The sequence below is a fragment of the Phascolarctos cinereus genome, unplaced genomic scaffold, assembly GCF_003287225.1.
Source record: "Phascolarctos cinereus isolate Bilbo 61053 unplaced genomic scaffold, phaCin_HiC Scaffold_5;HRSCAF=322, whole genome shotgun sequence".
In the NCBI taxonomy this organism is placed as follows: Eukaryota; Metazoa; Chordata; class Mammalia; order Diprotodontia; family Phascolarctidae; genus Phascolarctos; species Phascolarctos cinereus.
Genome location: NW_027555958.1, coordinates 107,009,425 through 107,030,461, shown reverse-complemented (window position 1 = coordinate 107,030,461; position 21,037 = coordinate 107,009,425). Strand labels below are relative to the sequence as shown.

General features: G+C 35.6%; 1 protein-coding gene across 3 annotated transcripts in view; it reads left to right on the top strand.

The window, feature by feature from the left end:
* ADGB (androglobin) overlaps nt 1–21,037 on the top strand; it is a 196,138-nt gene that overhangs the window by 75,320 nt on the left and 99,781 nt on the right. For all 3 annotated transcript variants that reach the window (XM_020986568.2, XM_078155080.1, XM_020986567.2), the window contains exons 12-14: nt 4,262–4,352; nt 17,276–17,411; nt 19,903–19,936. In XM_020986568.2, coding sequence (XP_020842227.1) covers nt 4,262–4,352; nt 17,276–17,411; nt 19,903–19,936 — 261 coding nt within the window. The remainder of the gene's footprint in view (nt 1–4,261; nt 4,353–17,275; nt 17,412–19,902; nt 19,937–21,037) is intronic.

Here is a 21,037-nt window from a genome sequence, read left to right as displayed (position 1 = left end):
TTCTCTTTTATGTTTACATTTTTATACTTCTTTTGATTCTTGTATTTGAATATCAGATATTCTTGTTAGCTCTGGTCTTTTCATTAGGAATGCTTAGAAGTCCTCTTTTTTATATATATCCATTTTTCCCCTCAAAGGTTTATTTATACTCATTTTTGCTGGGTAGGTTATTATTGGTTGTAATCCTAGCTCCTTTGCCTTCTGGGATATCACTGTAAGCCCTCCACTCCATTAAAGTTCAAGCTGTTAAATCTTGTATGATCCTGACTGTGGTTCCATGATATTTGCATTATTTCTTTCTGACTGCTTGAAGTTGAAGAATTTTCTCTTTAACCTGAGAGCTCTGGAATTTGTCTATAATATTCCTGGGAGTTTTATTTTGGGATCTGTTCCAGGAGGTGGTCTATATGTTCTTTCCATTTCTATTTTACCCTTTGAATATTAGAACAGTTTTCTTTGATAATTTCTGGAAATATGATATCTAGGCTCTTTCTTTGATCATGGCTTTCATGTAGTTTAAGAATTCTTAAATTATATCTCCTTGATCTGTTTTCAATGTTGAGTGTTTTCCTGATGAAATATTTCACATTTTCTTCTATTTTTTTATTCTTTTGACTTTGTTTTATTGTTTCTTCATGTCTCATGGCATCATTAGCTTCTACTTACTCAATTCTAATTTTTAAGGAGTGATTTTCGTCAGTGAGCTTTTGTAGTTCTTTTTCTATTGTGAAAATTTTGCTTTTTAAGGAATTCTTTTCTTCAGTGGCTTTTTTGTACCTCTTTTATCATTAGGCTAATTCTATTTTTCAAGGTGTTATTTTCTTCAGTTTATTTTGTGCCTCTTTTATTAAGCTGTTCATTCTCTCTTCATAATTTTCTTTTATCACTCTCATTTCCTTTCCCAACTTCTCCTCTACTCTTATCTCTTCCTTTAACTCTTCCAGGAATCCTTCTTGGGTTTGGATCCAGTTAGTATTTTTTTTGAAGTTTTTTTTTGGTAGCTGTTTTTACATTGTTATCTTTTTCTGAGTTTACATCTTGATCTTCCCTGCCACCATAGTAGCTTTCTATGGTCAAATTCTTTTGTGGTGTTTGTTCTTTTTACTAGTCTATTTCTTGACTTTGAACTTTGTATTAAAGTTGAACTCTGCTCACCTAGGGGTGGGGAGGCATTGTCCCAAACTTCAGGCTTTTTCATGCTGCTGTTTTCAGAACTAGTTCTGGAGGTCTGTAAGTTATTGGTGATTCCAAGATGGTGTGATCCTGGGAAAGGTGTGATCACTGCTCTCCTCATCCATGCTCTGGTCTTTACTCAGGAAGGGCCCCTGGTCCCCTGTAGCCACAGCATTAGCACTCCTCAGTGCCTCTGCTCCCTTATGACTATCAGCTCTTCTCTCTGTTTTGGAACTGCGACTGAGGACTGCATATGTTCAAATGAGTTGCTAATCAGTGCCGGCTGTGCCCCGTGCCAGGAAAGGGTCCCTGTCATCACTTTATGACCAGTTGTCCAACCCCCTTACTGTCTCTGGGCTGAGAACTTCTGAAGCTGCTGCTGCTGCCGCCCCATGTGTGGGTTCTACCACTGGGTCACAGACTTTTCCCGTCAACTTTTCAGTTTTCTTAGGCCAGAAATAATGCCTCACTCTGACCTTTTGTTGGTTCTGCCACTCTAAAATTTGATTTAAGGCATTACTTTAAAGTTGGTTTGAGGGAAATGTTGGAAGAGTTCAGCTGTGTGGATGCCCCAGTCTACCATATGGCTCCCTCATTCCCATATTTTTCAAGAAAAGACATCCCCTTAGACCTAAAATGTGTTCAAAGTTAAACAAAATGTTTCAGTTGTGCCCCTCTGAATAATCTAAATAAAATGATTTGTAAACCTATGTCATATTGTAATATCCATACAACTATTTTGGAAGAATTACAAAATTGCCAAATGCTCCTATTTAATTAGTATAGTTATTACTATAAGATGTATTTCATCATGTAAATGAAAGGCTAGCAGAGACATTCTTGAGAGAAATTTTGAGGAACATAACAATGGCTAAACTTATTACTACCTTGAACTTCCTTCAGAGCAGAGCTTCTGACAAGTGAAAACGTGTGTTTATGTTTTATTAATGGAGTAGATAGTGAATGAAATTATGTTATTTTTTTAATGGAGCAAAAGTATAGAAGGAAGATTTTTCCAGTTATGATTATTATTATAATCAATATAAATATTTTATCTACATATTACCCCCATATTTTATATTTTGTACCCACTAGTCATTTAGTTACTTTTTCTTCACCACCTCTTAGGACAACATATCCTTTTTCTTGAATAGTAAATATGAATGGAATATTTCCACTAACCCCTTATAGTCTAACTTCTGTCCCTAATACTCTGCTGAAACTACTCTCTCAAAGGTCACCGTTAACCCTTTTATCAGCAAGTCCAGAGTCCTATTCTTAGTCCTTATTGTCCTTGACCTCTCTGTAGCTTTTGACATTGTTTACTTCCCTTGGTTTTTAAGATGTTATGTTTTCTTAGTTCTCCTCCTACTTTTAACTTTAAAAAATATGATACTAACAATAATAATAAATAGGTACAAATATTTCAATATCTGAGAGAAGCAAAAATACTATTACATATGAAATTGTTAGATTCTATCATATACCATTGGTTTTTAAATATATGTACATTTAAGGAGTTAGCAAAATAAAAAGGCCTATTTATTTATGATCCTTTCTGAATTTCCTTTTTTTTTTCTGTGATTTTAAAATGTTTTGTTGGTACTTCTTTTTTTGTTTTACACTTCTTTCTTTTTAAAAAATTTCTCCTTCACTGTCTACTAGCTCGCCCTTCCCTTTATTAGAAGTCATTGCATGCAACAAGAAACAAATAAATATAGGCAAACATAACAAATGAACACATTGGCTATGCATATCTGAAAATGTACGTCTTATTCTTCACCTCTAGTCCATCATCTCTCTGCCAGTCAATCGATCAGCATGCATTTATTAAGTGCTAACTATGTGCTAGGCACTCTATTAAGTGCTAGCGATACAAAGAAAAAGCAACTTCAGTCTTGGCCCTCACTCTAATGGGGAAGACAGTGCATATATAAATAAGCACATACAAAATAGACAGAGAGATCAAGATGACCTTAAATGGGAATTCAGCAACTGGGGATACAGGATTTCATTTCCTAAAAAAGATGGTATTTGACCTGAATCTTGAAAGAACTAAGGTATTTTAAGAGGCAAAGGTGAAGAAAGAGAGAATTCCAGACATGGGGGACTGTCAGTGCCAAGGTACAAAAATGGGAGATGGACTGTCATGTATGAGAATCAACAAGCAAGCTAATGTAGCCGGACAAAAGTGGGCTTAGAAGCTCTTTAATCCATTGGTCTAGGGTCCTTCCCCTGGAATTCTGGATCTTTTTTTATAAAGGACATGTGCTCCGGTCCCTTTCTGAAGAACGTACGTGGTCTCTGGTTGCAGTAATAAGGGACTGATGAAAGAAAAACAAAACAAATATCAAGAGGTCTAGATCCCAGCTGTCACCAAGTACTATATAATTCTGAATGATGCGTTGTTCTTTAGTTAATGAAGGTGTCCAAATCAAGATCCATTCAGGTTTCTCTGATCAGTAGTAGATTAAGACCCAGATGCTAAAATAATTCTGTGGGTAAATAATAATGCTACATGCTTAAGTCATTCGGTGGCACAGTGGATAGAGTGCTGGGCACATAGTCAGGAAGACACTGAATTCAAATCCAGCCTTGGGCACTTATTAGCTGTCAGACTCTGGTAAGTCACTTAACCACTGTTTGCCTCAATTTTCTCAACTGTAAAATGGACTAATAATAGTACTTACCTCACAGGGTGGTTGTGAGGAACAAATGAAGTAAAATTTGTAAAGTGCTTAACATAGTTCCTGGCACATTATAGGATATGCACATATGTATGTGTATGTATATGTATGTGTATATATGTGTATATATATATGTGTATGTACATATATGTGTGTGTGTGTGTGTGTGTGTGTGTGTGCATGTGCATATACACTATGGTGACTATAGGTGAGACTTAAGAGCATAAGAACCTAGCTATAAGCAAATAGGTATCTACGGCACGCACTTATCTTTTCCCATGACCATTTCACTTTCATCATCTAGAAAACTTTGCCATTATGATACATCATGTTTTATACCCAGTATTTAATAGGCGATTGATAAATACTTGTTGAACTAACCAATTAATCACTCTTTTCAGACCCAATAATAAGGAAACCTGAACAGTTTCTTGAGATTTGTAGCACATTTTTGAACTACAGAATGAATCCAATTCCAATCCCAACAGAAACGTAAGTATATCATATTATTTCCTAACAAATGGACATTTAACAACAACAACATTATTTTGTGCTTTGTTTCAGAAGAAAGATCCCAATCTTTCAAAAGGGAAAGGAATATAATGATTAGTGCTCATGTGCATTGCATTGTTTCAAGTTCTGAGTTTAGGATTTATTAAAAAGAAATGGTCCTTGCTTTAAGCAGCTTATAACTTATTACTGCTAATTCTATTCAAATCCTTAAGTATTTTTCAGCATTTATTTGGTGCCTTATCAGTAATTTGCTAGATACCGGGTTGATTACAAAGAGGTATATGACATAATTCTTGTCCTTAAGGGGCTCATAATCTTTTTGGTGGGGAGGGCAGTGATGGCAAGGAAAGTAAACTAACATTATTTGAAGCAATTTAGGAACAATTAAAGATGTATCAAAACTAAACATAATAAAAATTCAAATAAAATCAAGAGTCAAAATATATTGTACAGTTGGCTCTGTGGTTAATTAGGAAGGGGCTATGTTTCTATATTTTCCCCAACTCTGAGTCTATCATCTCCTTGGCTCCTTTCTCTCATTCACTCATATGCATTCTGGTGCCAAGTCTTGTTGTTTCTACCTTCAAATCAGCTCTCATGTATTTCCCTGTCTTTCTACTTATATAGCCACCACCCTCATGAAGTCTTTCATCACTTCATGCTATACTGTTGTAATAGGCTTCTGGTTAGTCTTTCTAACTCAAGGCTCTCCTCACTCCAAGCCATCTTCCATTCACCTGACAAAGTCTGTAAGTCAGCAATAATTTATTAAAACGCTATGTTCCAGGCACCATTCTGGTGGTACAAAGAAAGGCAAAAATACTTCCTGCCCTAAAGGAAGTATATATTCAGTCATTTTTCAATTGCGTCTGACTCTTTGTAACCCCATTTGGGTTTTCTTGACAAACATACTTGAGTGGTTTGGTATTTCCTTCTCCAGCTCATTGTACAGATGAGGGAACAGGGTTAAGTGATTTGCCCAAGGTCACATAGCTAGTAAGTATCTGAAGCCAGATTTGAACTCAGGAAGATGAATCTTCCTGACTCCAGGCCAGCACTCTATCCACTATGCCACCTATCTGCCCCAAGGACGTATATAGCTATATGCTAATGGGGTCGATGACATATAAAGAAATATGTACATACAGGATAGAAGGTAATATTAAAAGGAGAAGGATCTATAACCTTGAGGTAGGGTTGATGAAACTGGGAAAGGCCTTCTGTAGATGATGGGATTTGGACTGAATCTTGAAAGTAGCCATTTGGTAATCATTTTCATAGAGATCATAATTAAAACATGGGAGCTGATGGGATAACCAAGTATGAAAGTATCAAGAGAGAAGAGAGAAGAGACAGAAAAAAGAAGGCGGCCCAGGATGGAAAATTTTGGGATAGCCTCAGTTAGTATTTGTGTGTGAAGTCAATGAAGATCCATACTGTAAAAGATGTGGACCAAGGATGTGTGCCATCATAAAAACCTAGAGGGGACAGAATATTCAGGAGAAAAAGGTGACCAACAAATGCTTTATAGAATTCACTATTGAGAATGGTGTGATCAAGAGAAGGTTTTTTTTTAAAGAATAAAGGAGACATAGGCATATTAATAGGCATAAGTGAAGGAACCAGTAGATAGAGAGAGACTGAATATTAGAGAGAGGGGATGATAGTGGGAGAAATCTAAAGAAGCCAGGACAAAATGGAGTGCAAAGTGCATCGACCACTTCATTAGACACAAGTGAAAGAAATGGTTGAGGATGGTGTTTGAAATGTGTAAGTGAAAAAGAAGGGAAAAAACAGCTCTCAGTGAATGGCTTCATTTTTTGGGGGGAGGGTGAGGTATGAGGTGAGGTACTCAGATGAATGGGAATAGGAAAGGGTACTGTCAGAGGCCTGAGGAAAAGTAAGGTTTGAAACTGTGGACGGTGGAATAGAGAATAGAGTAGGGATAAGTGGGAGAATTCATTTACTACAATGAAGACTCACTTGAGATTAGATAGCATAAATTTGTAATGGACTCAAAGAGCACATGACTTCCTTCAGCTCTCTTCTTTAGCACATTAATAGGAGCAAAGAAGTAGATATGGGGAGTAATCCAGAATTACTGTTTGGTCTGGTATGATCAGTGAAAAGAAAAGGGGGAAAAGGATTTGAGAATAAATAGAATTGAACTGGTTCACCATGGGGTCAAGATCAGTAAGGGTGAGGTATATAGCCAGTTCAAGGATGATGCCCTGGGAAAGAACTCACATGGGATCATAAGATATAGAGAAAGATGGGATGTATATTTGGCAGACAGTAGTACTGTTTGGCTGAAATAGAAAATTTGTGGAAGACAGTGCTGATAAGGCTGGTGATCTGGCCAAACTATGGAGAACTTTGAATGCTTGAGAAAGGAGTTTTAACTTTTGGTAGTCAGTAAGGTACCACTGAAGATTTTTGCACAGAGCCAGGACATGACTACATCACTCTTCATAAGAAGTAACATGCTCCAGAATAGATTAAAGGAGGAAGAGATTGGAGTCAGCATTGTTGCCATAGTCCAAAAGAGAAGAAAGATTTGAAAGATGTTGTAGAGGTCAAATTGACAGGCTTTTAAAATTGATTGAATATGAAAGAAAAGAAAGAGGGAAGAACCAGAAATAATGCCAAGGTTATGAACATGGAGTTAGTAGTGTTACTCCAGATGAGAATAATGAAGTCAGAAGGAGAAGCAGATTTGGAGAAAAAATATAATGAGTATAGGCTTGGATACTTTGAATGTGAGGTACCAATAAGATAATGAAGAAGTAATGTTCTATATGCAGTTGAAAATTCCAGCCTGAAACTGAAAATGGTTAGTATTGGTGATGGAGATTTGAGAGCAGTGGGCAATTCAGACTGTGGAAGTGAATGAAATTGCTAAGTGAGAGAATGTAGAGACAGGTATTTCTCTCAAAGAATATTCTTATAAAGCAAATTAAAAGAGCATGGGATAGTTTATCTGTCAGATTTATGCATAAGGGAAGAATTTAGGACCAAAGAAGTTATAAAGAACATTACAAAATATAAAAAAGATAATTTTGATTATATAAAATTAAAAGGTTGTCATACAAACAAAACCAATGCAACCAAAATTATAAGAAAAGCAGAAAACTAGGGAAAAAATTTTGAAACAAGTATCTCTGATAAAGCCCTCATTTCTCAAATATATAGAGAACTGAGTCAGATTCATTCCCCAACTGATAAATTGTCAAAGGATATGAACAAGTAGTTTTTAGATGAAGAAATTAAAGCTATCTAGTGTCATATGAAAAAATGCTGTAAATCACTCTTGATCAGAGAAATGCAAATTAAAACAACTCTGAGACATCATCTCACTATCAGAGTGGCTAATATGACAAAAAAGGAAAATGTTGGATGTTGGAGGGGATGTGTGGAAACTGGGACACTAACGCACTGTTGGTGGAGTTGTGAACTAATCTAACCATTCTGGAGAGCAATTTGTAACTAAAAGGGCTATAAAATTGTGCATACCTTTTGATCCAGCAATATCACTGCTAGGTCTATATCCTAAAGACATCCAAAAAAGGGAAAAAGGACCTATTTGTGAAAAAAAAAAATTTATAGTGGCTCTTTTTATGGTGACCAAGAACTGGAAATCAAGGGAATACCCATCAATTGGGGAATGGCTAAACAAACTGTGGTACTTGATTGTAATGGAATATTATTGCCTATAAGAAATGACTAAGCAGAATGGTTTCAGAAAAATCTGGAAAGATTTACATGAACTTAATGCATAGTGAAGTGAACAGACGCAGGAGAATGTTGTACACAGTAACAGCAATATTGTTTGATGAAGAATTGTGAATGACTTAACAATTCTCAGAAATACAATGATCCGAGACAATCCCAGAGGACTAATGATGAAGCATACTATCCACCTCCAGAGAAAGAACTGATATTGAGTGAATACAGACTGAAGCATGCTTTCTTTCTTTCATTTTTTTAAATTTGAGCCTTCTTGTATAAAATGACTAATACATAATTGCACCTGTATAGCCTATATCTGATGGCTTACCATCTAAGCGAGGGGGAATAGGAAAGGGAATTTGGAACTCAAAACTTTAAATACAAATGTTAAAAAGTTTTAAAAAAGTATTCTCTTATAAGAAGACCAAGAAGTGAATGTTGAGTCATTGGATGAATGAATGAAAAAAAATTCATTAGGCACTTATTATGTACCAAGCGCTATGCTAAGCATGGAGATACAAATACAAAATAAAGATAATCCCTACCATAGAGAGGCTTACATTTGAGTGGAGAGACAAGTGTATAGAAGTGGTGGTCAGAGAAGGGCAAAGTCAGAGGGGTAAGTCAAAAGACTCAGAGGATAGGGCAGTGATGCTATCTATTTGTAGGCAAAGTGGTTAAGTTCGAAATGAAAAATAAAATTTAATTAAAAAGCCCCCAAACAGTGGTAGTATTGATTTGATTACTATTCCTAGAGTAAGAATTAGAAAGTAAAGCAGTGGAGAAGATAGACATAGCAGCACAGTATGGTGGGAAGGGTAGAGCCAATAACATATAGTGAAATCTCACTAATCAGCACTGCTTTGCGTTGGGAGCTGGAGACCTAGTTGGGAGAGTATAAGACAGGAAAATTGTGAGTTGAAATATTTGTGACCAGCAAGATGTAAGGAGCTCATACCATTAAGCACAGCTATGCAGGACTATTTGTAGAGGGGAGTTGAAGGCAGAAAGAGTAGCTAATAGGAGCAAGTGTCAGTGTTATCAAAAACTACAGAGAAATTAAGGAACTTGAGAAAACATGGACAGATCTCAACACAATGTGTAGTATTTATCATATAGGCTTTCTTGAAGTGGAAATTTATTGCTATATATTTTGAATCCTCTCATGTTCTGCTGTGCACATGACATGCTTTTTTCTTTTCTTATTTTGTATTTAAGTTTCAATATTTAAGTTTGTTTCTTTTTCTTTTCTTGTTGTGTATTTAAATTTTAGTAATAAAAAAAGAAATTAAGGAGCTTGAGAACTGAAAAAAATCCATTGCACTTAGTGATTAAGAGGACTTTAAGAAACTTATTTTCTATAAAGTGATGAGGGTAGAAGCACAATTTGAAGGGGCTTAGGAAAGAACAGATCATGAGGCAATGGAAGTAACTAAGTATGTCTTCCCCTCCAGTTACTTTGATTTTATTCTTTATAATTTGCATGTAAAATATTAAGAATACACATACATATACTTACACATATGTATATGTGTACATATATGTATATACACATGCTATATATATGTATATATGCACACACATATTCACACATTAACTTAGATAGAATGTAGTTCCTAGAGGGCAGGAAGTGTTCCATTTTTATCTTTGTGTCCCCAGTACCTATCATCGTGCCTGACACATAATAAATGCTTATTGCTTGATGGCTTGACAGGCAGAAGGGTCAAGCAAAGACATTTTTAAGTTTGGGGAGATATGAGGATACATTATAGGTAGATGGTAATGAGTCAGTGTTGAGGGATAGATGGAAGATACCTGAAATAAAAGGGAGTTCATACGGTAAAAGTAAGGTTAAACTATACTGAAATCAGCTTTCAATACTTCAAAACAATTTGAATAAGTTATGAGCATTTCAAACCAGTTGAGATAAGTTGAAACCAAATAAAACCAATCCTAACAAATTCAAACAGGATCAAACCAAATCAAACCAATTTCTATGCATTCAAACTGGTTTAACTGGATCAAACCAATTCAGACCAGTTCAGGCCTTCATAGGATCAAAATTTTAGAGATGGAAAAGACCTTGGAGATTATAAAATCTAACAACCTCATTTAATAGATGAGGAAATATGAGACACACAAAGGTTAAATGACTTGTCCAAAGTTGCATGTAGTAAGTGGCAGAGCCAGGATTAAGTCCTATGTCCTCTGATCCATATAAATCTCTTTCCACTTTATCATGCTCCTTATCTTCCCAGTTCTTTCTTTGGAAAACTTTCACCTTAGATACCCAAGAAATATTAATTCAGTTCTCCCTTCATCCTTCATTTTGTATTTTTTGTCTATTCCTTGTCACTTGTGGTTTAACTTATTATGAGAATATTCATGTTGATATAGTTCATTTTTTGTAATCATTTGTCAGCACATTGGTCAAGTAACAAAGAGCTCACATTCAGATCACTGACATTAAGTACTTGTTTATTGATCTAAAATCTATGTCATTCATAGAACCTTTTGCTTCCATTTTCACCATTCTTCTAACATCATGAAGAGTCAATGCAACACTGAAGGACTTTTAAAAATTCATTCTTTCATAGTTTACTATGGCAGAATAATTCATTACTTAGTTTCCAGCATCTCCATATTTAGATATATTTATCCCTGCGACACATGTCCTATTGTAATGTCCATTGTTAAATCATTTTTTAGACTGATCAAAACTCCTCTAGCTCTTGCTAGATTTTAGATCTATAAACAAGTACTCTGTGTGTATACATATGTACATGTATATTTTATTTATATATATATATATATATATATATATATATATATATATATATATAGATGTAATGTCATCAGGTTTTATTACTTCTTCCTTTACAATATCACTCATATGCATGCTGTTCTTTTCCACTTTATAGATTTGCTTTTGTGCATCCAGAATTCAGTATTATTTCTTCTATATGAAAAGGTGGAACCTGAGGCTTATGAGACTTTTTGTGACCATCAGCATGTTGTTATTTTACCTCCTTGTTTAAATAAACATACTATGATTTTTATAATAGTGAAATTAACCTAATAGTCAAATGAAATGGTTCCCACCTCTTTAGGATCTTGTGTAACAAAGCACTTCTTTACAACCTTGTAATGCAGTTACATAAGACTAAAAAATGCTCTATTACTTGAAGTAGGTATTATGTAGTATAAATAACCCTGTTGTGAAATAATATTTTTACACGTTTAAAGTGAAAACATGCTTATAATCATAATAAATACTCACTGGAAAGACCAGTTGAAGTTGATGATAATAGTGCTGGAACCAAGCATCAGATTTTTGGCTCAAGATAGAAATGTCTAAACTGTCACTAAAATTTTCTCTGATCTCTTTCCTGAACTTCACACCACTTACCTGCTACATGTTATCTCCAGGATACCCCATGGGCATCTCAAATTTAACATGGTTCAAACATAACTGATTAGCTTTAAATCTAACCCCCTTCTAAACTTTACTATTTTTATTCAATATGTTCTCATTCTACCAGTCATCCATCTTGTTAGGATTTAAACTGAAAAGAATAATGGAAGAAGAAAACTGCTAATTATTTCTACCAGGCTAGATACTATGGAGAGTAGCTAGTGGCATAGTGGATAAAGTGCTGAGCCTGGAGTCAGGAAGATCTGAGTTCAAATCTAGACTCAGGAATTTTTTAGCTATGTGATCCTGGGCATGTCACTTAATTCCTATCTGCCTCAGTTTCCTCATATATAAAATAGGAATAATAATTATACTTACCTCTCAGGTTTGTTGTGAGAATAAAATGTGATAATATTTGTAAGGTACTTTGCAAACCTTAAAGTGCTATATAAATGTTCCTCTTGTTCTTTTTGTTCTTCTCCTCTCTTCCTTCTCCCCCTCCATCTTCTTCTTATCTTTTTTCTTTCTTCTTCATGTAGAAAGAATAATAACCATTGAGAAACCCACAAGTTCTTAGGAAACAAAATCTATTACTTTAGTTTGTAAACTGATTAACTTTTATTTGCTGCCAAGGAAAATAACCTTTGGAAAGAACAGCATAAAATAGGTCATTTGGATTTAACATTGTTCCAATAAGAATCTGCTATAAAGAGAAACTGAGGTACAGTGTTCTGAGCAGACTAGCAAATTGCCAATAAAAGGGATCCAAGGTTCCTCAGTTGCCAGGGATACACCTGACAGTCAGAGTAGCTCTTTTAGACAGTTTGTACTAGGTACTAGAAGCAGTCCAGTGATACAAACTGTACTACGAGCGTGATTGATCTAACACAGAGATGAAGAGTGGGACATGCTTGGCTTGAATGAGAGTGGGGATTTACATAACCCAGGACAACAGGGAAAAGCATAGGGTTGACTAACATTCTCTGGAAAGTCTCTTGGTGGGCAAACATCTTATGACTAGATTGACTCATCTCCTTCTGTGGTCATCAAAAACTCACAGATTTGAGTCTTTGTGGTTGGACTTTATTGCCCATAAGAATAGGGAAGTTAAACTCTTATGAAATTTTACCATTGGAGCCCATACAATTAAGTTTACAATTGATCCACAAATTCCAGTGACTAGATACAATTCTCAATCAATAATAAATAACACAAAATAAAGTAGAGTATCTGTGTTTAATTTCACAACAAGATAAGTAAAGAGATAGCAAAGGAACACCTAAATGCGTTTGATGAATTCATGTCACTTGGACATACATCCTGTGGCACTGGAAGAACTGAGTAATATGATTCCTGAGCCCGTCACTGATCTGTAAAGACTGTGTAGAATATTGAAGGTACCACAGGACAGAAGAAGGGCAAATGTGCCATTAAAAAAAGGTGAGCTTGGAATCTGCAAACTATAGGCTAGTGAGCTTGACACTGATTACTGGATAAATTTTTAGAACATATTATTATAAACATCTAGAAAAGGAAATATTGAACGGAGACCCACAGAACGGTTTCATCAAGAACAAGTCATGCCAGATCCACCTTATTTCTTTTTGCTTTTTTTGTTCAGAGTTACAAAAATGGTAGACTGGGTAAGAGCCAGTTTGCAGTCCCTTTTTTAAATATCTGGAGATGTGAATGGACTGTAAGTTCAATGGGAGTCAGTAGTTTAAAGCCAAAAGAGCTAATGTAACCTTGATCTTGTTTTGTTTGAAAATTAAGGTAAACTGAGAGAGAGAGAGAAAGGTCCAAGCATGACAATTTAATAGTAAGGCTAGCAGTGACTATTAAATTAGGTCAGTGCCTCTCTCAATGACTGAAGACCCCAAGGTAGTGCTTACTGGCCTTCATATAGTTTTGGGAAATATAGGAGAACAAAGAACAGAGTTGGGTAGGTGGGAAAAACAACAGAATTGGTTACAGAGTCGACAGCATCCTGAGGGTAGGGATAATGTAATTTGTTACATCAAAAAAAAGTGGGCTAGCACCCATGTGGGGCTAGTAACCACCCCTCTCTGTCATTAAGAAATGATTGCTTGATCTAAGGGACCCAACTGCTTCCTAAGGACATTGTTAGACTGAGAGTAGTAGACTACCTCACTCCTAGAAGGGTATGGGACATAAGGCCCTCCTTAGTTGTACAGAGACAGGCAAGGATGGACAATATGCTTTGTAGAAATATACAAGATGAGCTTGTAGCCTTTTAAAGATAACAATAGATGTCCTGGAATTTTCCCAGAAGCTGAAGGTATGGTAGACAATAATTTTCCCCATTAATTATAGCTTTAAATTAACTCAGTGGGAAAGCTGAATTCCTGAGCTCAATTAAAGGGTATGGAAATGTGGCATTAGAGATGTAGACCCAATTATAAAAATCAATACAGCATAAAATCAATTAGATTGTACAATCAATGCAGTAGAAACTCAAGGTAATATTAATTTTGATTTTTTCAAGCTTGTATGATATCATGGGGCAGCCAGGTGGCGCAGTGGATAGTGTGCTGGGCCCAGAATCAGGAAGACCTGTGTTCAAATTTGAGCTCAGATACTTACTAGCTGTGTGACCTTGGGCAAGTCATAACCCTATTTGTCTCAGCTTCCTCATCTGTAAAATGAGATGGAAAAGGAAATGACACGCGACTCCAGTATCCTTGCCAAGAAAACCCCAAAGAGGTCACAAAGAGTAGGACTTGACTGAAAAACAACTAAACAACAACAGCAGCTGTCAGAAGTCAGTTGAAAGGATGCCAATCAAGTGTTAATATGACTCAGTTTTACTTAGTGTCTGAGACTCAACGGGATTACGATATTTGTTCATATTTAGGAAAATTTATCATTACAATACTGCTGGAATTTGAAGTCCACAACAGGACACAATTTGTAGAGTTTTTGCTTTGTGCTCATGACAACTATCTCTACCTTTTAACTAACAATCAGTCAATTAATTAATAAACATACACTAAGTTCCTACTATGTTCCTGGCACTATGCTAAGTATGGGAGATACAATCAATCAATAAATAATAATAATAACAGCTAGTATTTATATATTGCTTTAAAGCTTGCAAACTGTTTATCATCTAGACAAAGTGATGGAGAATGGATTCAACGTAAAAGTGTTTTGTGCATACTTTTTTTTTTCCAGAAAGCTAGTTGGTTGTTAAATATTTACCACCAGCACACACTGTATATAGAACACTTTAAAAACTAGGGGGTTGTCTGCCCCAAGCATGTGAAGACTTCCCCTGGCAGAAGAAGTGAATGAAAACAATTTGTTCCAGTAGCCATGAAGGCAGCTGAAGCAGGAACTGTGGAGCACTTAGAGCTTGGTTAGACATCAACGATGCAAAGTCATCCACTGCATACCAGGCCATTGCTAGTTGTCTTGAATTGTGCTTTGCCACTGGACTTCGATGACTCTGGAAGAGAGAGTGAGGCTGATGACTTCTTGTAACTCTGCCTCACCTAAATCCAATTTATGCACAAATCAAAAGACATCATCCATAACATTGTATCATTTTTATCTACCTCAAAGTCCTGTGGTGACAGGCAAGTCATGAAGCAGCAGGTTTGGATACACTGGGAGCTGTAGTCAGAACCCTGCACACAGGTAAGCCAGGCCATAGGGTTGTCTTCTGACTGGAGTGAAGCAGCAGTGGGGTTCATCAGCCCCGTAAATATCTGAGCAGCCATCTTAAGGACCATGTGGCTTACCTCCTGGTGTGAGGAAGGGTCTAGGAAAGAAGCCCTAAAAATCATCTACTTCACCCAACCCTGGCCTGCTTGTCCTGGCAGCTGGGAATCCCACCCTGCCATCGAAACAAAAAAAAATATTCAGAAACTTTTGCCAAGGTGATTCCACTCACCATCAGTACATGGAATGTGCATACTCTTATGGACAACATGACAGACAACAGCTCTTGTTACAAGAGAACTCAGCAGGTATCATATCCAAATAACAGCCCTGAGTGAAACAAGGTTGGCAAATGAAGGCCAACTTACTGAAGTTGGAGCTGTATGCATGTTCTGCTGGAGTGGCTGCAGCAATGGGTAGCACTTTGAAGCTGGTATAAATTTTGCAATCAAAATTAATCTAGTCAACAAGCTTGCATGCCTCCCAAAAGGAGTGAATGACAGACTTGTGATATTGCGATTGCCCCTTGCAGGAAAGTGCCATGCTACTATCATCAATGCATGTGCTCTCCCCATAACAAACCCTAATGAGGTCAAATAAAATTTTTTATTAAGACCTGGAGACCCTCATCATTAATGTGCCAAAAGAGGATAAGTTCATAATTCTGGATTACTTTAATGCCAGTGTAGGTACTGACTAAAAGACATGGCAAAGAGTGTTTGGGAGGAATGGAGTCAGAAACAGTAAGAGCAATGGTCACTTACTTCTGAGGACTTGTGCGTCTCATGACTTTCTCATCACCACCACTATTTTCCATTTACCTAAACTCAATAAAACTTCATGAATGCACTCTTGCAGCCAACATTTTCAGTTTAAATCACCCTCCCCTGTTTGTTTGTTTGTTTGTTTGTTTTTAAACATGCCCTTGAGAGGAGTACAAGTATAAACTGCCAATAGAGATGCTTGCAAAGCCTGAACCAGTATTTTTCAACCCAGGACTGTTCTGATTTGTGAAACTGATGGTATTCAAACATAAAATCTGAGTGAGCTATTTCAGGTGCTCTACACTTTGATCGTGTCTGCTTTATGTTTCTTCTCCCTTCTCTCTCTTTTTGGGACGGCCACAGACCTTTCATCCATGTAGGGAACTCCTTGTGGAGAAATTTCCTTCATTGATGCAGATAAGAACCTACCATTTGGCAGTTAGAAAGAGTTGCCTACATGCCTGATATGTTATAGGTTGGATTTGAACCTAGATCTTTCTGATTGGGAGGTCAGCTCTCTGTCTACTACATCGCAATACCCTCTCTATCCTTAAAAAAAATTCTCCATTTAAACAATTTAACATTGATCATCAAGGGTAATCCCTAGTAAAAATACACAATAAGTGAAAAATGGTCAGTTCTTGGAGTTCCTTTCCTTATGAGAAGGGCATTTAATAGTGTCTAAGACTATAATTATCTGATTGTGAAAGACTAGCTGCCTGGCTCACTTGCTTTGCTAGAGAATGACGCCCTCAAAAGTATGTGTATGTTTCCCTCTAGTGGCAGTTTTATAGAAGTTCAAAGACTGTTAACTGCTGCCAAGTAAAAGAAATTTCCTTCCCCCCCCCCCCCCACTGGAAGGGAAACCATACATTGAGGAAACCCAGATGCACAAAATTAAATTTTTATATTTACGCCAAGTTTCCTAAAATATTTATGCTGTTGGAAATTTCTTCTTCACAGAGTTATAATTACCCTCTCTGTACTTGCTGTTATGGGGAACAATGATAAAGAGTGTTTTAAACCTACATTTTGACAATTACATTTCAAAAGATATTACCCAATACTGATATAAAGCATGTAAAATAAATGGCTGCTCAGAAATTACTAGACAAATAATGTTATCTAGAATTTGAATGGACTTTAGATATAGTAACAAAATATTAATAAATATGACCATCTTTTAATACTGGAAGCTAGGAAATACACAATTACTACTTATTTATATGTTACCACAGTGTTTTTTCTACTGGTTCACTTTTAATGGCTATATTTCATATGAATCATCATATTTAATTTTTGTTCATTAGGCATTATGTACAATCTGTGGTTAAGAAGGGGGCTCCTTTTATTGGCTTACCTTCTCTTACTGAAGCTGATGAAAGTCAAAGTGTTCAAGATATGAGCCAACCTACAGGAACTTTGACTTTGCAAAGTGTTTCTCAGGTAATTATTTAGCTACAGAGGGTTATTTTATAAAGTGAAGGAATATTCTCTTAGGTTAAAGGTTTTATTTAAACCTTTTTAGGGGCTACATTTTCCATTTGTTTTTCTAGTTTGCATTTAAATTTGTCTGTATATCCTACATTCTCTAAATATCATTTCCAATTAGGAAATCTGATTGGATAGAAGGTATTATATAGTTGATTTATGAAGACTTGCATCAATTTACTAAGTTAATGATAAAGAAAATTTTGGGAAATACAGTACTTTCATCAAGTAAAATGTTATAACCCAGATGGCTTTGTGCCTTTTTATTCTTAATTTGAAGTATCAAAGCTTCATTTAAATCAATTTAAGAACAGATAAAATGGAGACAAGTTACTGAACCTTTAGCAATTTAGACTTATATAACTTTAGATTTCAAAGGGACCGTTTGGTCTAACTCTCTTTTTATAAATGAAGAAACTGAGTCCCAGAGAAGTGATGTAGCCCTACTTCTGACTTTACAGCTGGCATTCCTTCAGATAGCTCTATGCTCTATTTTGATCATGTAGTATTTGAAAATAGAAATAACTTCCATAGTAAATTATTTTATACAACAAAAATCATGATAAAAGAACTAATAAGTCATGTTTACATAATCTTTTAAGATTTATAAAGTAATTTCTTCGCAATAACTTTGCGAGACTAGTCTCTAAATATAATTTCTAGAACTATAAATGAAGAAACTTATAAAGGTTAAGTAATAAACCCAGGGTTATACGGTTAGCAAGTATCAGAGTATTGACTCAAATCTAGATCTGTTCATGACTTCAGTGTTTGTAAGGCTTGAGTCTTGAAAATTAAACTTTAAGAACCAGGAAAACTATATGTATACAATTACTTCAAAATATGAATGGAGAGAACAACAGCACAAAAATAATAACTTAATGCTGTGAAATGTAATGACCAACTTGACCCCATAGAAATGGAAGAGGAAATACTACCCTTCTTTGTAGAGGTTGGGAACTATGGAGGTGGAACATCACATCCAATGTGGGACTTGGTTGATATGTTGATTAGTTTTATTGAAATAAAGTTTCTCCTTCATTATAGCTTTCAAAGGAGTTGGAGGGGGAAGAATATATTGGGAAATGAAATTAGCATAAAAAATAACTATATGAAATAGTAAAATTCAAGCAATTGAAATATGATTTCCTTTTAAATTTAAATTTATTATTTATTTAATAAGAGCTAATATTGATATAGCATTTAAGACTTACAAAGCACTTTACAAGTATTTTCTCATTTGATTCTCACAGAAACCCTGGGATGTAAGTTCTGTTACTATCCTCAATTGTAAAGTGAGGAAACTGAGACAGACGGAGGTTAAATGAGTTACCCAGGGTTAACACAGCTAGTAAGCCTCTGAGGCTGAAATTGAATTCAAATCTTACTGACTCCAGGTCTAGCATTCTGTCTATCCACTGTGGCACCCAGCTGCCTTTGCTTTCATTTATCAGTCATGTCTTCTACTGAACAGAATGCTCTCTTGTAGCAGAAAAATATAGTTGAGAAATACAAACTTAACTATTGACTATGACAAATAGGCCAGAGTCATTGGTTAAATTTATATTCTGTACCCATAGTCTACCACCTCTTTATGGAGAAGGAGAAGAAGAAGGTATTTTTCATCATAAATCCTTTGGAGTTAAAATTGGTCATTATATTAAACTGCATTTTGATGTCTTCTAGTGTTATCTTCCTTTACATCATTTTGATCATTGTGTTTTTGTTTTCGTTTTTAGCTTTTTTCAACTTTCTTTGCATCAGCTTGTATAAGTAGTTCCATTTTTTTCTGAATTCCTCATATTCTTCATTTTTATCTACAGTAATATTCTATTATATTTATACACCTCTATTTTTTTCAATCATTTCCCAACCATTAGACTTTGTTTCTAGGATTTTTTTTTTGCTGCCACAAAAAAAGTGCCACCCTATATTTTTTGGTATGTGGGAACTTTTACCCTCTCTGCCAAACACTAAATATATCTAGTTTCTTTTTATTTTAAAATGTTTTTATTATTGGGTTGAGAAATTTGATTAAATTCGTTTAAAAAAAAATATAACAGCCAGACAAAGCCTGGTGGTGTAATCAGAAAACCTGAGCTCAAGCCCTCTGCTGCTTTGGCTGCTGTCCTCAACAAATTACTATAACAAATTACTATAAACCTCACTTTTCTCAGCTGTCATATAGGGATGGTGACACCTCTGCTACCTACTTCAAAGAGTTTTTGTGAGGAAACTACTTTATAAAATTCTATAAAAAGGTGAGCTATTATTATTGTTTCCTTTTATGTTAATAGTATTTCTTGAAATCTACTACTTTTTGCTTTTAGTTCCTTCTTAAGAAGCCCAATGCTGCTATCGTTATTTGAAAACCTTTTATGTTTTGGGCACAACAAATGGTATTTACAGATTTGGTTTACTTGGTATGTGTTTTCCTAACCAACAGATGAATCTTGGTGTTGCCAGTGGAACTCCTAAAGGTAAGTGAATAACCTATTCATAAACTTTATTGAAAAAAAATGTAAAAGAATACTGTGACCAGTTGATGAATTCTGTAAATTACAGAGTTTAAAAGGGACTAAGCCTGTTAGTTTTAGGGGATTAGCTACCTTAAATGCTTGCCAAAAGGTATTTACATGGTACTTTATTGTGTAAAGAAATTACTTTTATTCTCTTTTTTCCCCCTCCTACCCTATAAAACTTTTTGCTTTAAGAAAACATTAACAATGTAGTGATATCTTTTCACAAAGTATTTAAAAAGCAGAGGCCATTTTATTAGAGGGCATTTTTTCATAGAGTAGACAACTTCTCTTCCCCTCTAGAATTTACTTGACCATGGATGGGGAAATGTTCTAAGCTTCTGCTCCCTGCATAATTATAGAGATCAGTAGGGCCTGAGGGGAAGGCCCCTGTTGGGGAAAACATGTTTACTTGGAGAAGGTAAATTTAAGGCCAAGCTGAATAAACCCAAAGATATTCAGAGTGCCAAATGCAGAGGTCTGAGGCAGGATGCAGGGAATAAAGTGTTCTTAGCAGTTTTCCAAAGCTAGCAAGGTTAGTAAGGAATGTCAGGGGGAAAGTACTACTACAGAAAATGAGGGCCATTGTAGCTTCTTTGGAATTATTTATGGCAATTTATGGAATTTACTTTATGGCCTGCTGATTATGTCTTCTGTTTCTCTCTGTTGCCTTCTAAGTTGGCTGTAGGACAGGACAAATTTTAACTTCCTTTCACTCCTTCCTTTAGTTACCTTCCTTTAGAGGAATACTGACCCCGGTATCTCCTGAAAATAATTAAATTCTGAGACATTCAGTCAGTTGGAGAGCAGTTTTTTTTTCCCAAGTGTACAATCAGGACCCAAGTTCAGTGAAGAGAACCACACAAAAAATAAGAATGAAACTGAATTGAGGAGGGAAAGAGAAAATAATCCTTTACAGTAATGGTAAACTTTTTGGGTTCCAGCAAAGGAGTTTCAGAGAAATATAGCAAAGTTGGATTCTTGCAGGGATAGCTAGATTTTACAAAGACGAATTTGTAAACTCTCTGATTTGTCAAATGTGTCGATGAATGAAATCTTCTT